General features: G+C 51.7%; 6 protein-coding genes across 6 annotated transcripts; 4 read left to right on the top strand and 2 right to left on the bottom strand.

Annotated features, from left to right (window-relative positions):
- Nucleotides 1-803: 803 nt before the first annotated feature.
- Nucleotides 804-2449, top strand: BO83DRAFT_380274 (VOC family protein). Its single transcript, XM_025531715.1, has one exon. The coding sequence runs from the start codon at nt 997-999 to the stop codon at nt 2392-2394; it is 1398 nt and encodes a 465-aa protein (XP_025386010.1). The 5' UTR covers nt 804-996; the 3' UTR covers nt 2395-2449.
- Nucleotides 2450-2792: 343 nt separating this feature from the next.
- BO83DRAFT_409881 (GMC family oxidoreductase) lies at nt 2793-4732 on the top strand (the record flags this gene model as incomplete). Its single annotated transcript, XM_025534171.1, has 1 exon — nt 2793-4732. One exon carries the CDS (start codon nt 2793-2795, stop codon nt 4662-4664), a length of 1872 nt encoding a protein of 623 aa, XP_025386009.1. The 3' UTR covers nt 4665-4732.
- A 202-nt stretch (nt 4733-4934) lies between these two features.
- Nucleotides 4935-6019, bottom strand: BO83DRAFT_380273 (mitochondrial 54S ribosomal protein bL21m). Its single transcript, XM_025531714.1, has one exon. It carries the CDS (start codon nt 5949-5951, stop codon nt 5181-5183), a length of 771 nt encoding a protein of 256 aa, XP_025386008.1. The 5' UTR covers nt 5952-6019; the 3' UTR covers nt 4935-5180.
- Nucleotides 6020-6158: 139 nt separating this feature from the next.
- Nucleotides 6159-7620, top strand: BO83DRAFT_342416 (rRNA-processing protein NSA2). Its single transcript, XM_025528658.1, has 5 exons — nt 6159-6216; nt 6283-6293; nt 6412-6954; nt 7035-7244; nt 7304-7620. The coding sequence occupies exons 1-5, from the start codon at nt 6214-6216 to the stop codon at nt 7320-7322; spliced, it is 786 nt and encodes a 261-aa protein (XP_025386007.1). The 5' UTR covers nt 6159-6213; the 3' UTR covers nt 7323-7620.
- A 262-nt stretch (nt 7621-7882) lies between these two features.
- BO83DRAFT_380271 (serine/threonine/tyrosine protein kinase MPS1) lies at nt 7883-9664 on the bottom strand. The gene has a single exon (XM_025531713.1). The coding sequence runs from the start codon at nt 9580-9582 to the stop codon at nt 8170-8172; it is 1413 nt and encodes a 470-aa protein (XP_025386006.1). The 5' UTR covers nt 9583-9664; the 3' UTR covers nt 7883-8169.
- Nucleotides 9665-15496: 5832 nt separating this feature from the next.
- Nucleotides 15497-18919, top strand: BO83DRAFT_317946 (putative cell wall protein; the record flags this gene model as incomplete). Its single annotated transcript, XM_025527725.1, has 3 exons — nt 15497-17123; nt 17178-17314; nt 18860-18919. The coding sequence occupies 3 exons, from the start codon at nt 15497-15499 to the stop codon at nt 18917-18919; spliced, it is 1824 nt and encodes a 607-aa protein (XP_025386005.1).
- Nucleotides 18920-20824: the final 1905 nt, after the last annotated feature.

Raw genomic sequence — 20824 nt, 5'->3', positions numbered from 1 at the left:
AATTGTCGGCACTCGGCACCAAAGACCCTCTCCGGGCCAGAGTGTCATGTTACCCCGTGCCGACTAGGCGAATAAAGGAACATTATGCTCCAATTACCCTTCCTGGGAACGACTGTGGAGAGGAAGTAGATCCCATATCCGACGGGTTTGTTTTGGGGTTCAGAGCTTGATCCGATTGGTTTGTTCGGGGGGCAAGCTTCCCCGGATTGATATTCACCGCGGAGGTTCATGCCGGTTCGTTCCATCACAATCAATATGGAGCTAAGTGGTGTATATGGTCGAATGTCTTCAAGCCTTCCGAGTGTAGTATGGACAACATTACCTTATCTATGGAGCAAAGGGCGTTAGAGTGTGTGATGCCTTTATAGATACCACTATCGACTATCTTATCAGCGCGGTTCTCTTCAGTGGCTGGTTATCGGACATTTGTTGCGCTTGCACCATCAGGATCCGGCCAGAACTACTGTTCCGAGCCACCTCCTCATTAGTGCATAGCCGGTCAGCACGCCAAGTTCCAGATTATCCTAGAACAATATGCAGTTCTCGAATGAAACGTCAGACAAATGGCATCCGATTCCGACGGATGAGAGTCCGAGCCTTGCACGGACGGATACTCACGGCTCTCGGCGATGACGATTGAGCTGCAGTCCGGTGGCTCCTGCTAATGAGCTGATAGCCCGATATGGCGATTGCATGCTTATCGGGATGGATAGCGAATTGGATCGTTCAATGGAGGATATATAGTGCTGTACGTAAGGGATATAGGCTGAAGTGTGACTTTGTTGAGTAGTTTCCTTGGTACCGCTATATATCCCATGAACCCCGCTGGCATATTGCCAAACTGCTTTATCCATCGTTGGCTCGATAATCGTTGCTCATATATCACAAAGTACCTCAGCGTTTATGTATCGTTTAATTTCGCGTTCTTCGTCTCGTCCCCTTCAGAAGCAAACATATTCACCCCCGCGACGATATAATATACGGCTATACACCAGTATGGACTGGAATCAAGATAACCTGCGGGCCGGGTTCTGCCATGCTCTCTCGAATATGTATAAGAATGAAGTCCCCCTTTACGGGGACCTGGTGGACCTGGTATGGAAGGCAGATGCAGAGGCAGTTAATAGAAGTCGAAAATTAGGAGGTGCAGATGCCATTGATCCCGATGAGGTATTGCCCTCCAGAAACCGTGTTGAGAGACATGGTGCCATCCGCTTGGGAACCGCGCAGGAGCTAGCCACGATCAGGCGTATGTTCGCTGTTATGGGCATGTATCCTGTTGGATATTATGATCTGAGTGTCGCTGGGTTCCCGATGCATGCTACCGCATTTCGACCAAGGACAAGGGAAGCCCTGGCCAGGCATCCGTTCCGAGTGTTCACGACCGTCCTGCGCATGGACTTGCTGACGGAGAGGACACGAGATCTGGCGCAGAGGGCTTTAAAACAGAGAAACATCTTCACCGAACGCCTGGTGGCTTTGATCAACCACGCTGAGGTACAGGGCCACCTCACCCCTGATGAGTGCAAGGAGTTTATCACCGAAGGGCTCGAAACCTTCCGCTGGCACTCCAAGGCAACAGTGACGCTTGAAGAATACAAAATCCTCAAAGAGGAGCACCCATTGATCGCCGACATTGTATCTTTCCCTAGCTGCCACATAAACCACCTAACTCCTCGAACCATTGATATCGACCTTGTTCAGAAGATGATGCAGGAAAATGGTATGCCGGCGAAAGAGCGAATTGAAGGACCTCCGCGACGCGATTGTCCCATCTTACTACGCCAGACCAGCTTCAAGGCCCTGGAGGAGACGGTATACTTCCGTGATGCTAATGAGGCATATGTCAAGGGATCCCATACGGCAAGATTTGGCGAAGTTGAGCAGCGTGGCTATGCTCTCACGCGGAAAGGCCGGAAGCTGTATGATGACATCCTCAATCAGGTTAACAAAGAAGCGGCAGAGACAGCAGCTGACCCTGATAAATATGAGGAAATTTTGAGGAAACACTTTGAAGGATTTCCAGATGACCTCCGTGAATTGCAAGAGCAGAAACTAGCATACTTCTGCTATCGAACAACACCCAAAGGTAAAGAAAGAATTTCATCAGAAGAGGCCAGTCTCAGCCAGCTATTGGAAAATGGCATTCTTGAGTTCGAGCCCATCACATATGAGGACTTTCTTCCCCTATCTGCGGGAGGTATCTTCAACTCGAATCTAGGCAACACATCGCAGTCCAAACGACTGATCATGGAGGCGGATGCCGACCTGGATGGGTTCCAGCAGATGATGGGAACCCCGGCGGTCGATGAAATCAGTCTTTATGAACAGATGCAGAAGGACAGCCTTGAAAGCTGCCAGGTGGAGCTAGGATTGAAAGAGATTGTGGAGTGAAGATCACATATCTATGTTGTGTGTTAAGATATACAAGATAAAAATAAACGTCAATGGTAGCATCTCTTGCTGACACAATCCGTTATACTATATCGTAGATTTTTTTTTTATAAAGAACTGATGCTGTTGGGGTGCAAGCTCACTCCTTCCCTTCCTGGACTGCCCACTTGCCTTCTCCTGTTCATACTATCTTTCTTTTCTTCCTTTGCTTCCCTTATTTCCATCTCCCATCCATCTTTATTTTAACATGCTGTTGCTATTCATTCCGTTGCTCTGTATCTTTACATTGTTACTATCACGCTGCTAGCTCTAGTCCACCCTTTGATCATTCCAGCGTCGTCTTGCAAATGATAATATTTGGCTTGTTCTAAAGGCAATCCAGTCCCTCCAGCGCAATCATGATGCAAATACTTGGGGCCTTACTGGCCCTGACAGCTCTGGCCATTGCACACGATGGACCTGATCTCAATCTCTTCGACTACGACCAACGTGGGCCTCTCTTGGGAACTTGGTTCGGTATACCCGGCCAAAATGCAACCTTTGACTATATTGTTATAGGTGGAGGCACCGCCGGGTTGACAATTGCCAGTCGGCTGGTCAAGAGCGGATATCTCAGTGTGGCCGTTGTTGAGGCAGGCGGTTTCTATGAAATGGACAACGGTGACCTCTCCGTCGTCCCGGAATACTCGACCTTCTTTTCTGGACCAGATATAAGCGATTTCCAGCCTTTGGTCGATTGGAATTTCGTGACCCAACCCCAGGAGAGCCTAGGCAATCGTACACTTCATTATCCGCGTGGGAAAACGCTAGGGGGCACTTCAGGAAGGAACTACATGTATTATCATCGCCCTACCATAGGCAGTCTGCACAAATGGGCGGAAGAGGTCGGAGACATGAGCTATGAGTTTCCCAGCATGCTCCCCTACTACAAGAAATCAGTACATTTCACTCCTCCGGATGAAAAGCTTTTCATTAACTCGACGAACATACAAAACCCAGAAGCTTTCAGCTCAACCGGTGGTCCTCTAGAAGTCTCGTCGGGTAACTTCGTCGACGGCTTTGGAACCTGGTTTCGCAAAGCACTTATTGCTCTGGGTCTGAAACAGACTGAATTCAATAGCGGCAATCTTTCGGGCTCTGGTTACATGACCCTAACCATCAGTCCCATCAATGCTCATCGATCTTCGTCAGAAACAAGCTTCTTGCAATCGACACTCAACAGTGGCCTAGGTCCTGTAGTGTATCATAAGACGCTTGCGCAGAAGATCTTGTTTGATAGTCATAGAGTCGCAACTGGCGTCCAGGTTGAAACGGCTGGGACATTTGGCATTCCGCCGGTTAACTTCACCCTAAGTGCTCAGAAGGAGGTTATTTTGTCGGCAGGAGTCATTCAGTCGCCTCACTTACTGATGGTGTCAGGAATTGGCCCACATGACCAGCTTTTCCGGTTCAACATCAGCTGCATCAGCCATCTACCGGGCGTGGGCCAAAACTTACAAGATCATCCCACAGCCGGAACGACGCACCGAGTGGATGTTCCGACTGTAGCCTCGTTAGCTGACGATGATACTCTAGTGGAGTCGAATGTCAAGCAATACATTGTGAATGCCACCGGTCCACTGTCCATCCCTGGGCCAGGGTATTTTGGATGGGAGAAACTACCCAAGCCCTACCGCTGGCGCCTCTCGAATGAATCTATCCAAGCACTCTCGACCCTGCCAGATGACTGGCCAGAGACCGTGTATACCCCTCTTGGTTATCCACAGCCCAAAAATGCGAGCGCCGGTCAAATATATGCCACCATTAGCTTCGTCAACGTTGCACCTTTCTCCCGCGGTAATATATCGCTAGCGGGCCCAAACATGACAACTCCGCCCATAATTAACCCTCAATGGTTAGCGAATACCACGGACATGGAGATAATGGTGGGAGCTTTCAACCGGAGTCGCCAGATTTGGGCGAAACTGGCCGACCTAGGCGTCGCTGATCCGGTAGAGTTCACACCAGGAAACAACGTGACAACATATGACCAGATACTTGACTTCATCCGCAGATCCTTGACAACTATCTCACATGGATCCTCAACTTGCAAGATGGGAAGGAAAGATGACCCAATGGCAGTCGTGGATAGCTCCGCACGGGTGTATGGGGTTCAGAAACTGAGGGTTGTCGATGCGAGCAGTTTGCCGTTCCTACCTCCAGGGGCTCCTCAGTCAACAGTTTATGCTTTTGCAGAGAAGATCGCCGAGGAGATTCTGTACGGGTTGTGATCGGAAATGCATTAAATGCGACGACTAGAGCAGATGCGTGGCTGTCTAATATATCATCCTTAGGATAGACGCTATATCAATAACAGCCTTTCATTGTTAGTCCTATCAGACGAAGTCTGAGCCGTCGCTCACCCGCCTTTGCCTTACATATCAAATGGGCGTGTGAGCTAGTGAAATCAGTGGGTATAGCTTGCTTGGATGTTTCTTCCTATTAGATGGTCAGTAACAACGGCTGCTAAAGGTACAGCCGATTTGCTAACTTCGAGGACACGGAAATACAAGGAGCAACTAAACATTCGAAACCCAATTATACAATAAAATACAATTGCACTCCTCGATGTGCATAACAGAAAAGTCCTATCTGTACATGGTATACCGCTCTACGCGGTTCCAACCAATGGATATAACACAGCATAAAATCCATACCCATCTAAACATGGGCCTCTAAAAAGGCTCGGCCCACATCTTGCTCAAATTTTGCGAAATCCTCAAGTCCCTTTCCCTCAAATCCGAGATCTACTCCTTAAGTTCAACATTGGCCGCAAAATCAGCACTCTGCACTACAACCGCACCCTCCTGCAACAACTCCTCCGCCGTCTTAACCTTAACATCCATGACTCGCAAAATGGTATAACGATGCTTGCTCGTCACCTTCTGCACATGACGGCGTCTCCGCTTCGTCTTCTCCGTGATGCGCAAAGGCTCCGACTCGAAACCCATCACCCGGACCCGGCACTCAAACAACCGCTCATCAAGATACTTCTCGCCGCCCTTGAGCGAGAACTCACGAGAACCGAGCACCGACGCCCGGTTAAACCGAAGGATATCGCCCGATTTTACCTTGGGCATGAGGAAAGGCAGACGCAGCTGATCACCCTCGGTAAGCAGGTAAGGTCTGTCGTGGAGGTGGGCGGTAATGTAGTGCGGCTTTTGCGAGGTGAGGTAGGGCAGCATGTCGAGGAGGGATTGAGACACTTTCAATGGAGCGTCGAAGGTCGGGGCCACGGGCTGTTTGTTGAGAGGCACATCGGCGCGGGTTTCGGGGATGGTGTTCTGGGGCGTCAGGAAGTGAGGTTGTTCGATGGGGATGGAAGTTTGGGCCCGGGGAGTGGCACTGAGGGGAGCGGAGGGGTGTGATGATGTTGTTGTAGAGTAAGATGTGGTGGTGGCTTGGTGAAGGCAGGCACGGAAGGTGGTGTTGCTGGCGCCGGCGAGGATGGAGGATCGGGCGGCGGCGTGCTCGATGGGTAGGGCAAGTGCCCGTGCCAGTGTGGTTCGAGAGAACATGATTGTGTGTAGTAGAGACTAGGGGAGAGAGGAAATTGAGGCGATTGTTGACCTTGACCGTGCCGTGCCTGGACTCCGAAGCATCTCGCAGGATGAAATTCCGGACGGAGAGAGATAAAGTGCTCCACGTGACTTATCGGAGTGCCAAGACCCATTCCCGTTGCCGCCGCATCGAACTTTTTTGTCTTGTCAAGACACTTCGGGCTCCGCCGTTGTTTGATATCAACTTGTTTTTGACTCGCTTTGTCGCGGTTGATTCATCATGGTATGATTGTGATCTTCCTTGACATGTACAGTATCTGATTTTGCTAACTGATTGTTCCGTGTGCAGCCTCAGAACGAGTTCGTCTCACTTCCCCCACCCACTTCCCCAAAGCTGGGCCCCGACCCGAGCTGTTTTTCCACCGCCGGGGAATCCTTATATCGAAGCAACGAACAAAGCATACTGATGATGGAATAGGTATATCGAACGCTGGCAGAAGCAGCACGGTAAGCGGCTCGACCACGATGAGCGTGTCCGCAAGCGCCAGGCTCGTGAATCGCACAAGCAGTCCAAGGATGCGCAGAACCTGCGCGGCCTGAGGGCCAAGCTGTACCAGCAGCAGCGTCATAAGGAGAAGATCCAGATGCGCAAGCGCATCAAGGAGCAGGAAGAGAAGAACGTCAAGTCTTCCGCTCCCGATGAGCCGTCCAAGACTCCTCTGCCCCAGTATCTGCTTGATCGGTCGCAGGCCACCAACGCCAAGGCCTTGTCCAGTGCTATCAAGGACAAGCGGAATGAGAAGGCTGCGAAGTTCGCTGTGCCTCTGCCTAAGGTCAAGGGTATTAGTGAGGAGGAGATGTTCAAGGTCGTCAACACCGGAAAGAAGACCCACAAGAAGTCCTGGAAGCGCATGATCACCAAGCCTACTTTCGTCGGTAGTGACTTCACCAGACGGCCTGTTAAGTACGAACGGTTCATTCGTCCTATGGGTCTGCGTTACAAGAAGGCCAACGTTACGCAGTATGTTTATCCCTTTTCGATTCATTCTGTTTGTTATAATGAACGTTCAACTGACGTAATGGCTTTTTGTTCCTTTCCAGCCCCGAACTGGGTGTCACCGTCCAGCTTCCCATCCTCTCCGTCAAGAAGAACCCCCAGAACCCTCTGTATACCCAACTGGGTGTCTTGACCAAGGGTACCATCGTTGAAGTGAACGTTTCCGAACTGGGTCTCGTCACCACCAGCGGCAAGGTCGTCTGGGGTAAATGGGCGCAGATCACCAACAACCCTGACATGGACGGAACTGTCAAGTGAGTTTCCTCCTCACAGCTTGCCTTATAACTATGATACTAATACTATATCACTACAGCGCTGTTCTCCTTGTCTAAACACCTCTTCTCATCCATGATTATGAATCCCGCTCTATTCCTACATATCATCATACCATATCCCTCCCTATCTCAAAATATGCCCTGGTTGCGTTGGTTTGTGTTCGTCTTCACATAGACTATATCAGTGGGTGTGGCGTTAGCGGCGCGCAAAGTATCCGTCTTGTTTCCCAATTTTCATATTCATTTGCCGAAAAGGATCCCTATTGTCTATTTTCTGATGTGACTTGAAATTGCTCGCTGAGGCCAGTGAGCGTACCAATTAAGTATCCCAATAAATGAAGCTTGATTTGGTCTGAGTGGTAAACATGTCCCCCATACTAGAAGTAACTACTAGCACTACGTAGGATTTATCTCGAGACGACCATCTACAGCACATTCGGAATTGTGCAAAGTGATATATGTAAATTAGTATATTCCAATTATACTCTTAGACCAAACTCCAAATACCCATGCTGTTTCTGGATCCCACAGCTTCCAATGCAATCAATAAACAACACGTGATCGGTCAATGACTCAATCAATCAATCAATCACCCAGGCTGAAGCGCGACTCAAGACAAAAAAAAAAAAATAAAAGACAACACCATGTTTCCAGCGGGTGTGCCCCATAAACCAAAATAATGGTGGTGGGAGAAGAGGAAAATGATGTATAGATCCAAGATGGAACAAGAAGTGAAGCAACAGATATGTGTCGTACGGAACAAAGGAAAAAGGCGAGGATATAACGGTGGTGACTTGGGAACGCCGGGTTCATCGGAGGGGTATGGTATCAGGACGTGAAAGGCACACAGGAACATAGGAAAAGTTGGTTGGTTCAGTCGACAGTGTAGGTTGGTGATGAGTGACTAGCTGCCTTCTTCTAGTGCAGCTTTGATCTTGGCGAAGAATCCAGCGGGCCAAGCGGCTAGTTCTTCGTCCTTGGGGATACCGCGGACGCGGCAGTGGTTGACCACGTTCACGAGGATCCGGTTCAGCATGTCCTGAGTGACTGGGACGGCGCCTTCGAGCTGCGCGTCTGGGTAGAGGAACGGGTCGCGCTGGCCGAGAAGCTCTTCCACGGTTGGACGCAAGGTTTGATCGCGCTGAAGACAGCGCTTCAGCGTTCGGACCAGTCCAGGAGGTACGGGGACGCCTCCTACGCCGAATGCTGGGAAGTCGATCTTCACGTGGGGATTGGGGATGGCGAGGATGCGTTCATAGTATTTGGCGATTTTGGCAAACGGAGGCTGGCCGTACACCATCTTATAGAGAATGCATCCCAGACTCCATACGTCACTCGGTTTTCCGAGCTTCATCATCTTTCCCACACTTGCTGGTAGGCCAAGTGAGGCATTGGAGTCGACCAAGGCTTCCGGTGACATGTAGTTCGGGGTTCCCACTTGCTGTTCGCGATGCACGTTCACAGTGTTATCTTGAATAGCGTTCGCGATGCCGAAATCGATTAGCTTCAGTCGGCCCTGAACCAGGAGGAAGTTCGCCGGTTTCAGATCAGAGTGGACAATGTTGTGATCGTGGACAGCTTGAACGCACTCAAGCATCTCCTTCCAGTAGTATCGGGTAAAGTTAATGTCGAATCTGGCGTCCTCCGCGTTTAGGCGGTAGGTAAGGATCTTCTCTAGATCTGACTCTCCTATTTCCATCAAAACACTCAAGGTATGCTTGTCGGAGTTCAACTCCCAATCGAATAAACGGACAACGCGATCAAGATTCTCCAACTTCTTAAGCAAGTCAATTTCACCCTTGTATCCAGCCAAGGTAGTTGGATCGACATCCTCCAAATTCACCCTTTTCAGAGCAAAGATCTTATAGTTCTCAGCCATGACGCGGTACACTCTCGAACTTCCACCACGACCGATGCAGTCCAGCCGGGTGAAGGGCTTGTGATTGACTGAAACTTGACTGCGCTTTTTCCGTGATTGTGATGCCGTGGCAGCTCCTCCTGTTGCGGTGGCGGTCTCAAGAACGGACATCTTAGGAGGAGGAGGGGCCGGTCTGTGAGGTGTGTTATTACTTCTTGTTGCAAGGATCTTTCTAGGGGAGTTCCCGTTCCCTGCAGGTGTCTCCCCGTGCTCTTTCTTCTCGTCACCATATACCACAGCAAGCTTCTCAGGCTTGTCCAGCAAGTTGAAACCCTGGGGCTTGGCGCGCTTGAATGTCGGTGGAGGCTCATTCTCCTGGTCTCTAGACGAAGGCAATGTCGGCGGAAGGGGGACTTTGAACACAGGCTGTTCTTGCGAGCTTGAGGGTTTGGAGGACATCTCCGAAGAAGACCCGGGTGTCGATTTTGAGTGCGATCCATAAGATTTAGGGGAGGACGATCTAGAAAAGGGTCCATCTGCACGATCATAGGATCGGTGCTCATCGGTTCTGAGAGGTGGGCTTGGGTCGGCCCATGATACCTTGGGTGATGAAGATTTCGCTGTGTTCTTATAGTGGTAGTCGGCGTTGTCGATATTCGCGTCAAGGTCTCGGTCTTCATTATTTTCTTCACTCTGTCGTCGTAATACACCGCGTCTTGCGGGGCCGTTCAGAAACGTTCCAGTGAGTCGTCCGACTCTCTTGACGCGCAATGAGCTCGCCATGCCGATATCCTCCGGGTTCCGCGTTCGTAATACCGATGAAGGACCGGTGCGAGGAGCGTAGTCATCCTCATGCCTATACTTCCTTTCATCTTCTGAACGTTGCGCACTTCCGTGGTCGTCGACATAGCTCCTTTCAGCGGAGCGTCTCTGAGAGGGGGATACGGATGCGGGTGAGCGTGTATGGCTACGCGATGCATTTATTCGCACGCTACGTGGCCTAGGAGCGGGCGTAATGAAATCATTCGAATTGGTTCTTGCATCCTGGTCGGCACTTTCGCTGTTGGAGAGAAGTGATCCCTCCCTTCTCGATCTGCCGCCACTGCCGCTTAATGATGGTGCAAGGCGAACGACGCGAGGCGCAGGACTTCCGGTCGAGTGGTCTTGAGGCGGCGTCGCTCGGGATCGTCTTTCCTGGCTGGAGCCAGCAGAGGATCCCATGCGCTCGCCGCGAAGGCGCGGGGACACATCGAGTCCATCTTCGTCAAGCAGGGCCTTGACGGAAGCGCTGAATTTCGGTTCTGGGACTTCGTCGTCAGAACTGTCTCCCGGAGAGTACTGCCTAGCCACGGAGGAATTGGTTCGAAAGGCGGATGAGTTCTGGAACTCTGGGGAGGTCCGCCTGGACCCGGAGCGGGAGAGCGCGGCGCGGGACATCTCACGGGTTACGAGGATTGTCGAAGCCGGTTAATGTGCTGTCGAGGGTGAAGGGGGGCGAGGGCTTCATGCAAGAGCTCGGAGAGACCGCATTGACGTGTCAGCCCGGAGAACCAGCCCAGTTGGCCCCAATGGTACCTGCTGCAAAGGGTTAGTAGTCGACGTTTGGTGTGTTGTGGTTAATCCGTAGTAAATCGAAACATCCAACTTCGAATTGCCGGTGGCTGGGCGCGGGTCACGTGACTGGGGTGTTGTTTCTGGTTGCCCCGGGCAATCGACTTCCCTCCATCAACAATGATCATTAGACTCCCCACTCGATGATGTCGAGGTAACTATCTAGATGGTACTTGGTCCAAAGTAGTACAACCTCCTCCTTGCTTACACTGACAATGTCCACTTTCTTGGGGAAATTATTTCGCTTGTATCCTGGCTGACTCTGCATCTCACTGCAGGCAACCGTGCTTTTCGCTTCGACGCGACGTTGACCCCCGGGGAATTTTAGCGCAAATCAGCTACTACGGTTAATGCTTCTGCTCCAATGGTAGTCCTTTATCTCCGTGCACTGATGTGCCATGGTACTTTCTGAATAACTAGTAGTTGGCGTAAGCATTGGCTCTAATTAATTAATTAATTAATTAATCAATCTTATTCTACTTTATTTTACTACTACTTGGTACTATTGTTGCAGTCAAGCTCGGATGGAGCAAAGATATGTATATATATATATATATCATATAGTACTTATATATCCGAATGGAACATCACCTGTCAACTCCCCTTTCGGGTGAAGTGTAGCAATTTCATCATACAGGAACGACTGAACTACCGCTAACCATCCGAAGCGTATACTAGTAGTAATGAGTTATCAGTAGTATCACTAGTAAGAGTCTTAAGTAGCGATAATAAGCACACCACGCCAATACAATTGAAGCCAAATACCGGTAACGTGGTAGTAGTAGACATTTAGCAGCAGTACTACTAGCAGTAGTGTACAATAATCAAACGGCAACGCGACTGTAAACGAAATACAACACACAGTCTAACTAGGATCAATGGCTATACAGTAAATATACTTAACCCCCAGTGAGTTTCTTAAGAGGAAACGATGAGATAGGATGGGATAGCATGACCCGGCACAATATATGGACTTTATGGCTAATATTCATGTCTACCGTAAAATTTGTACAGCAGACAACGAACGAATTGAGTACAGAGAGGCCCCGGTACTTTTTGCTGGTAATTGCCTCCCATCTTTTCAACAGTGGACTAATCCAGCTATCACACTTCACATGAACTAGGATTTCTAGTAGCTAGCTGTCTCATTCGTAAGCTCTGTGGGTTGAGGGCTTGATGTAGGTTTGCTGAACTGGGGCGTTGTCGTGAACAGGGAAAACCTTTCTAGTCCCCTGTTCCATACGCCGAGGGGAACTATGAGCAGCAAATTGGTACGTCGAAGGCATGAATCAATTGCCCTTGGATGTGACAAATGTTGTTAGTGCTTGTATCTGCTACGTTGACTTCTTGATGACACACATCTCCAAATCAGTACACTGATGAGTCTAAAAACTGATAATGCGAAAAGTTGCTCAATGATAGGGTCCCACCCCCCAGTCCAGTCTTTGAGCCACAAAGAGTTTGTATCTGTATCATGAGGGATTTTTTTGCCGAAATGAGGAGTCTACCAGCACAATAGTGTTTGAAAGGGCATGCTAAAACTGTAAATCATGACTCGTAAGTTCAGTGGCGTAATCCCAGTCTCAGATATTACAGATTGATGAACTGGCGGAGAATAGGAGGAGTTCTATGATATGGATCAACTCTGGCAAAAATAGGACGTGGAATAAGCTCGCTGGGGCAAAGATCTCAGTACAGGGAACTAGTCCAACCTTGAAACATGGAGAGCATGAACGATATTCCCGACTGTCAAAAGTGCTTTTGGCCTCAGGTTTGACGTGACCTGCCACAAGCACCTGACATCACCTGATGGTCTGCAGCTTCCTAAAGAGGCATGCGCGGCCGAGTGTGTCTCCCGTCAGTATTATCGTCATCGTCATCGTCGTCGTCGTCGTCGTCGTCTTCCATGTCTTCCTTGTCGTCGTACTTACTCCCTAAGGAGACCGAGGGTTTCAGGAGAAGAGTTCTTCCGTGGATGTGGCCGAAGTTCGCCCCCTCCCCCCTGCAGTGACTGATCGGATTGCCTCCGTTACCTTCTCCTCAGAGTGACTTGGCAGCTGCTCCCCGGTCAATGCTCCAGTGGCAGCATAATCCAATTGCTATTCGCTCATTTTTTAGGTGCAGGGTGTACCTGGCTATTTGCGGCGGTCAATCAATATTATTCAGATCAGGTAATCTTCCGAGTTTAGTCGACTCAAAACCCGGTCAATCTTAACTGGAAGTCCTAACTTGGTCAGTTTTTAGAGTTTCCACAGGAACGAACGAAGATCGAACCCATCTGCAAGTGATGAAACCACGAAGCCATCATGCAAATGCCACTGTTCCAGAGTCAAACAAACCTGTGCCCACAACTACCCACTGTCCATTGCCTTGATTTCCATCGTCTAGAGGGGAAGCCGTCGGCCCAGGACTGACCTTACTACTATTGTTCGGTTAAAGCGGGCAGCCGGCAGCTCAGGCCATTGAGAATTTGGGGAGAAAGAGGGGGGTGGAGCCTCAGGAACCAAAGGTACGAGGCCTTCGGGTCAGGAACGCCTGTTCGGGCAACGATTGCCCTCCGAAGGCCTTCTTGCCATTACCTTTGCCAGTGTCGACTAGCCAGGGCTCAATATTGGTGTTGGAGAGCAGTCTAGACTGCTGCATGAGAAAGTCAACCGACATCTTAGGGCGGACTGTGTTGTGCAGCTTGTCGTTTGCTTGGATGTTCCCTTGGCTTCTCTACCTCTTAGGCTGAGGGCGCTTTACCGCAAGTATCCTTGCCTGCCGCGCTAAGGCAGTACCTACTGCATCCGCAGCTTCCTGTCCCTGACTAAAAAGCGATGCTAATGCACTAATTTAGCGTGCAAAGGCTGCATCCACCAGGCCACATTCGGTTGTGCACAGCACAGAATGGAGGTGCTTCTGTTCCTCTGCTTATTGTTGTCCCCTGCACACTTCAGTCCACGAGTAGTCTCCCGGAACTCTTTTAGGTTAGTGAACCCCAGCTGGCTTGTTTGAAGTGAGACTTTTTCTGCCTCCTTGGGGGAAATTAATTTTCTATATTTGGAGTGGGTAGAGCATGACACCGTCACAGCACTCTCACGGATTTTTCAATCAATGTTATGATTATACTACCGGTCCCTCAAGACTGTAGTGCGCAGATAAGATCTGTGCTCCTTTCAATTATTGATTGCACTATCTACTTCATACTGTGGAATGGATTTCTTGTCCGGGGGAGAGTGGGTGGCCCCCCTCTCTCTATTAGTATTCAGCGTTCACTTGTCTCTCGCATTTGTCATTGCTTTTTCCTTTTGTCTTTGAAGCCTAACGTTCCGGAACTGGATTTATGCACCGCCCCGGAAATTAGTTGATCAGTCAACAACGCACATATGTCACAAAAATCTTAACGCCTTTTTTTGTTGCTTTTCCTAGTTTTTCTTCCTTTGCCTTCCCCTCTGTCCACCACACCTGTCTTTTCTCCCTCCTAACCACACCTGGATAGCGTCGGTTAGGCTCCGTACTCCGTATTTGACTATTTTTTCTCTTAGTTGTTTTATCACATTTTGGAAAGGGATCTAAGCAACTCTAAAGTTTCATCTTGACTTCATCCGTGGAAGAAGGTGGAACCGGGCTCACAATTCAGGGACAAAACACCGGCCGTGTTGATCGCCCATGGGTCGGCCTCGACGGCTGGCCGGCACACTGGGATTATCCTTTTGTTTACCTGATGAGGGTCTGCGCAGTCTGACTGTCATTGGCCCGCCATCCGATCACCAAAGCCAACATCCCCCTCAACTCGCGCTTCTGGTTGGCATTCCGTCGCTGACCACCCCACGGGTGACCCGACGATGATGTTGATGATAATGATGTTGCTCGTACCGTACTGCCGATGCCCATTGTACTGTACCTTCCCGCAGCAGTGTTGCCCACCCACACGCTCACAACGAGGCATCAATGGGTTTTTTACTTGCTTTTTACTCCCGTCGTTGTGGATGCTAGCATTAGTGTCTTCAAGTCGGAAGCATGGTTGATTGATACTAGTGTACTTGCTCACTTACTCCCTGACAACGGAGCCTCTCACCAGTGCTGAATTGAGAGCCCCAATTGGTGGCGGGCCTGGTCAGTGGCTCACAGCCTAGGCTCTTCCCCCTGCTTACAGCGCCTTTGCTTGACAAAATATTACTACTATGGACGGAAAAGGTCAGAGGTGACCCGCAAAAAGCTCGGAACTAATACCTTCTCAGTGCAGGATACCCCGTTCCCCGAAATAGTATTCTCGTTCTGCTTAGTTTGTTTCGGATGAGCCCACCTACAACGGTAGTCCGCTCTGGTTTGCTTCCTAGTTTCCACTGGCACCCGGCGCATCCACTTGGCTAGCTTGGCCTCGAAGATCCGGGTCCTTCGATCACAGAGGACCCAACATGCTCTCAGCCGGGTGTGCAGCTCCATTCGTGGGTTCCAGACTTGGGGGAGGGCTCCATTGCCCGATCCCGCTGGCACGGGAGGAAATCCCTCTCAGGGGTATATATACCTCCAGGATGATCACCTCGTTCCATGAACATCAAGCCCTTCGTCAGTCACTTTGTTTTGTCTTGTGTTTTTGGGTTCTGTCTTTCCTTACCCGACCCTCATTTTCATCAGTCTGTCGTTAACCAATTAGGCTGCTTCGAGCCAGCCGTTCTTCCATTTTCATACTCTCTTGGATTCTTTTGACAGGTTCATTTCAGACTCTCGCTGACGTCCTACCCACTCTTTCTCATACATTTTTTGCCCTTTCGGCACAATGCGTTCCGACAAGCTTCTCGTGCTCGCCGGTCTGGCGAGCTATGCTCTCGCTCTCCCGACGAAGGACTTGGACCCCCGTACCTTCGGCCTCGTCGCCGAGATTCTCACTGACCTTGGTGAGGACCTTACCGGTTTCATTGAGGCCCTCCTTGGCGGCGGTGTCAAGAGCTCCGCAAGCCTCCTCACTGGTATCAGCGCTCAGGCAGCTGCTGTCCTTGAAGGTGCTGCTCTGGGTTGCACTGCCGGCAAGATCGATGCCTCCGCTCGTGCGGAGCTGGCTGCGTGGATCCGTGCTCATGCCAGCTTCGATGCCTCCCTCAAGTCGTCCCTGTTGGCCTGGTGTGAGGGTGAGGACTCTGCCACCTTGTCCGTCGATGTTCGTGCTGGTCTCGCTCTGTTCATCCCCACCTGCGCCGAGGTCGCTGCCAAGGGCGACATTTACGTGACTGTCGACGGTATCTTCTCTGTTTCCGACCTCGAGGCCGCTGTTGTCCTCAGCTCTTCGTTCCAGTCTACTCTGTCTACTTTCATCTCCGGATCCGTTGGTGTTGAATTGGATGCCGACATCAAGGCTGGTCTTTCCCTCTGTGCTGGTGGTGGTGTCGTCGCCGACCTTGCTTCGGACGTCGAGGCTGCCCTGAAGGTCTGGCTTAACGGCTCCGAGTGCTCCCTGAGCGCCTCCCTCAAGGCTGCTGTCCTTGCTTGGTTGGAGGGCAAGGCTAGCGTGTCTGGCGTTGTTACCATTGGCACTGTGCCCACTGCTGGTCTCACCACTGTCTCCGTCGGTGCCGCCATCAACGCCCTTGTCGAAACCTCCGGTATCCTCACCGCTAGCGCCCAGGCCTACCTCTCTGCCTTCCTCAAGTCCTCCCTCGCCACCGACATTGAGGCCGATGTTAAGGTCGTTCTGGAGGCCTGTATCTCGGGCAAGCTTGCCACTTCCGTCAGCGCCGATGCCCGTGCTGCCCTGGCAGTCTGGCTCTCCGGCGATAGCTGCCAGCTGGGCGTCGAGCTGAAGGCCGTTCTCTACTTCTGGCTTTCCTTTGCCCTGAGCGGCGACGTCACCGTTGACTTGTCCACCGACATCATTACCGAACTTGAGACTTTCATTACCGGTACCATCGACACTCTCATCGGTGTCAACATTAGCGGCATGCTCTCCCTGCTGCTGTCTGGCGAGAGCCTGACCTCCCTCTCCCTGGAGTCTCGTGCTGAGCTGTCTGCTGTCATTGGTGGCTGCGCTGGTGTTGATATCAGCTCCTCCATTGAGATCATCGTCATTGAATGGCTTACCGGCTGCAGCATCCCCGGCGGTCCTTCTATCGGCTCTGGCTCCGGCTCCGGATCTTCCTCCAAGCTCATCCCCAGCGCCTCGAGCGTTCCCGCCGTCGCTTCGACCCCCGCTGCCAGTGTTCCTGCTGTTCCCACCGTCTCCGTCCCCACTGGCGGTTCCAGCCCCAGCAAGCCTGCTCAGTCCGGTGCCCCCGGATCTCCCAGCGGTGTCAGTCCTTCTGGTATTCCTTCGGTGCCCTCCTCCCCTGCTCAGTCTGGTGCTCCTGGTGCTCCCTCTGGCGGTGTCCCCGCTCCCAGCGGTGGCGTCGTTCCCTCGTCTCCTGCCCAGTCTGGTGCTCCTGGTGCCCCTAGCGGCGGTGTTGTCCCCACTACCTCTGTTCCGGAAGGCGCCAGTGCCGGTGCCTCCACTACTCCCTGCGACACTATCACCGGCGAGACTGTTGTTCCCGTTGCTACTATGACCGAGGGCGGTTCTGCTCCTAGTGCTCCCGCCCAGTCTGGTGCCCCTAGCGGTACCCCCGTCGTCGGTGGTGGTGCTGGTGGTTCTACTGGCGGTTCTACTGGCGGCTCTGGTTCTGGCTCTGGTTCTGGCTCTGGTTCTGGCTCTGGCTCTGGCTCTGGCTCCGGCTCCGGCTCTGGCTCTGGCTCTGGCTCTGGCTCTGGCTCTGGCTCTGGCTCTGGCTCTAGCTCCGGCTCTGGCTCTGGCTCTGGCTCTGGCTCCGGCTCTGGCTCTGGCTCTGGCTCTGGTTCTGGTTCTGGTTCTGGCTCTGGCTCTGGCTCTGGCTCTGGCTCTGGCTCTGGCTCTGGCTCTGGCTCTGGCTCTGGCTCTGGCTCCGGCTCTGGTTCTGGCTCTGGTTCTGGCTCTGGCTCTGGTTCTGGCTCTGGCTCTGGCTCTGGCTCTGGCTCTGGCTCTGGCTCTGGCTCTGGCTCTGGCTCTGGCTCTGGCTCTGGTTCCGGCTCTGGTTCTGGAGGTGCTGCTCCCTCTGGTAGCGTTCCCTCTGTCCCCTCTGGCTCCGTCCCTGCTGTTCCTACCGCTAGCGTCCCCGAGGGCGCCAGCGCCGATGCTTCCACCACTCCCTGCGACACTATCACCGGTCAGACTGTCGTTCCCGTTGCTACTATGACTGAGGGCGGCTCTGCCCCCAGTGCCCCTGCTCAGTCTGGCGGTGTTGTTCCCTCTGCTCCCGCTCAGTCCGGTGCTCCTGGTGCTCCCTCCGGTGCCCCTGCTCCTAGCGGCGGTGTTGTCCCCTCTGTTCCCGCTCAGTCCGGCGGTGTCGTTCCCTCGTCTCCTGCTCAGTCTGGTGCCCCCGGTGCCCCCTCCGGTGGTGCTAGCGTCCCTGCCGTTCCCACTGCTAGCGTCCCCGAGGGCGCCAGCGCCGATGCTTCCACCACCCCCTGCGACACTCTCACCGGTCAGACTGTCGTTCCCGTTGCTACCATGACCGAGGGTGGCTCTGCCCCCAGCGCCCCTGCTCAGTCCGGTGCCCCTGGTGCTCCCTCCGGTGGCGCCCCTGCTCCTAGCGGTGGTGCCCCCGCTCCCAGCGGCGGTGTCGTTCCCTCCGGTGCTGCTAGCGTCCCTGCCGTTCCCACTGCTAGCGTCCCCGAGGGCGCCAGCGCCGATGCTTCCACCACCCCCTGCGACACTCTCACCGGTCAGACTGTCGTTCCCGTTGCTACCATGACTGAGGGCGGTTCCGCTCCCAGTGCCCCTGCTGAGTCTGGTGCCCCTAGCGGTGCCAGCCCCTCCGAGACCCCTGCCGCTCCTGCTCAGTCTGGCTCTGGCAACGCTCCCGGCGGTGGCTCCCCCGCCCCCAGCGGTGGTGTCGTCCCCTCCGGCGCTGCTAGCGTTCCTGCTGTTCCCACCACCGCTAGCGTCCCCGAGGGCGCCAGCGCTGGAGCCTCCACCACTCCCTGCGACACCATCACCGGCCAGACTGTCGTCCCTGTCGCTACCGAGACCGTGACTCCTGTCCCCGCTGCCACCTCGGCCACTGAGGGTGGTTCCTCTCCTCAGATCACCACCGCCCCCGTCGCTGGTTCCGGCTCCGGCTCCGGCTCCGGCTCCGAGACTGAGGTGGTTACTGTCACCGTCACCGCTACTGTGAGCGTTTCGGCTTGCGACTGGTAAGCTTCCAACAGCAGCCTACAAGTTACGACGATAGCAACGGCATCAATGGTGAATAGTCCTCCTGTATATACCTAATTTTCTAATTCTAATTATTGTGAAGATTGTCTTGAATATCTGCTCGAATTTGTACAAGGCGAGGGGAGCAGGATGTCTATAGCGGCGAAGCAAGTACAAATCTTTATTTTCTGGCTTGATTGTTTGATACTATCCCACCTTTCCCTCCAATGGAGTCCATTCGCTTTGCCGATGCAATGATGTGTTATTTGAATATCTGTACAGTACTTATGATGGAGGGATGTGCGAAAGCCAACCTCGTCCTGAATGTTTATTTCTTCTTTTCTCTTAACCTCGATCTGATATGCCCAACCAACGTATCTCCATCTTACAGTACTCCGTAGATGTTACTTTCTTAGCATCTTCAACTGACTAACAACACATGTGGCCCCCATGTGCCCCAATCTCCCAAAGCAGTAATGCAGGAGACAATCATCGTTCTTAGTAAGACTGTTCCCCTGCCCCCCCCCCCCCCCCCCGACGATCCCGTCAATCGTGATTAGAGCCAAACCAACGAACGAACACCCCTCTTATTCGAATGCCTGCCTGTTAGTTAGTCTGTTGGCCTTTTACTCATCAATTTTTCCAGAACCAAGCCAACTCATCCCACTCAGCTGACAGGGTCTGAGCTAACCACGGCCCAGTCGATCATAATTAGAGAACACGACACAGCCACGCAGCTACCACTACATCATCAAGCGGCTGAGGACGGGAGATGATGTACGTCACGACAGCGGCACGGCAGTGGGTAAGCTGACGAAGAGAGATGATGAGTTGGAGCTTATGCGTACGTGAAGTAAGTAGTTACTTGGTTAGCATGGTGGGAGGAAAATGGAGACGGGATGGGAGGTTCGTGCTTTACTTGCTAGATGAGCTAGCTATCCACTTAGTGAAATTGTCTGTGTGAATGGGTCATTAATTAATTCTTTATTAAATCGTATGCTTGTTTTCTATCATAATAATGATAATAATATTTTGATATATAGGATTGTGGGGGTGATAGGCGGACGTCATCCATTTTATGGGACGAGTATACAGTGGGACATTATGGAGTACTGTTGTGGGTATGTATGGCTTATACTCTTAGCGAGATGATCTTATACGTAGTACTTTGTATACACTCAGTGTGGCTTTTGGTGATCTGCGGTGCTCTGTGTAGGTGGATTCAGTACTTAAGATAGGTTATAGTAGTCTTTTATTATTTATTGTGAGTTTCTGACTGGATTGTGATCGTTGGGTAGTCATTTGGTGTCTGTGCTGATGATGGTTGACAGTTGGAGGATAGGGGGCGGTTGGTATGGATTGTTCGTCTCGAGGTTAAGGGGTGAGGGATGGAAGGGATACGATTATGAGGGGAGGGAGAGATATTGTTTGTTTTGGATTTTCCTGTCCATGTTTATCATTTTAGAGTGAAGTGTGGATAAGCTCATTGTATTATATGAAGTGGTGTTATAGATGTCATGTCAGTAATTCCCCATGATTCATGGCCAACTGGTGAATCATCCATGCCCCTTGATGTGGATTAGATAGCTTCTTCAATCATGAACCTGTAACTACAGTGTGATTCTGTTGTAGCTCTATTGGCTATCTAGCACCTCTATCACTTGAATTGATCTAGATACCCATTGAGGGCATACTTCATAGGCTGTGTACTACTCAACATAGGGTTGTGTCTTCTACAAGATGCATGTGTCAACCCCGATATTGACTACGCATAGGGAAAACAGAAGCAGATACGAATTCCGAACGGCGTGTTCAATGACACTATTCCCTCCTTCTATCTAATTTCTGAATACAAAATATCATGCCTTACTCTACAGCCCACTAACTCCCTATGGAATCTACTCCCAT

Source organism: Aspergillus eucalypticola (genome assembly GCF_003184535.1).
Source record: "Aspergillus eucalypticola CBS 122712 chromosome Unknown BO83scaffold_20, whole genome shotgun sequence".
Lineage (NCBI taxonomy): Eukaryota > Fungi > Ascomycota > Eurotiomycetes > Eurotiales > Aspergillaceae > Aspergillus > Aspergillus eucalypticola.
Note: the sequence above shows the minus strand (reverse complement) of the source record. Positions and strands in the feature narration are given on the sequence as shown.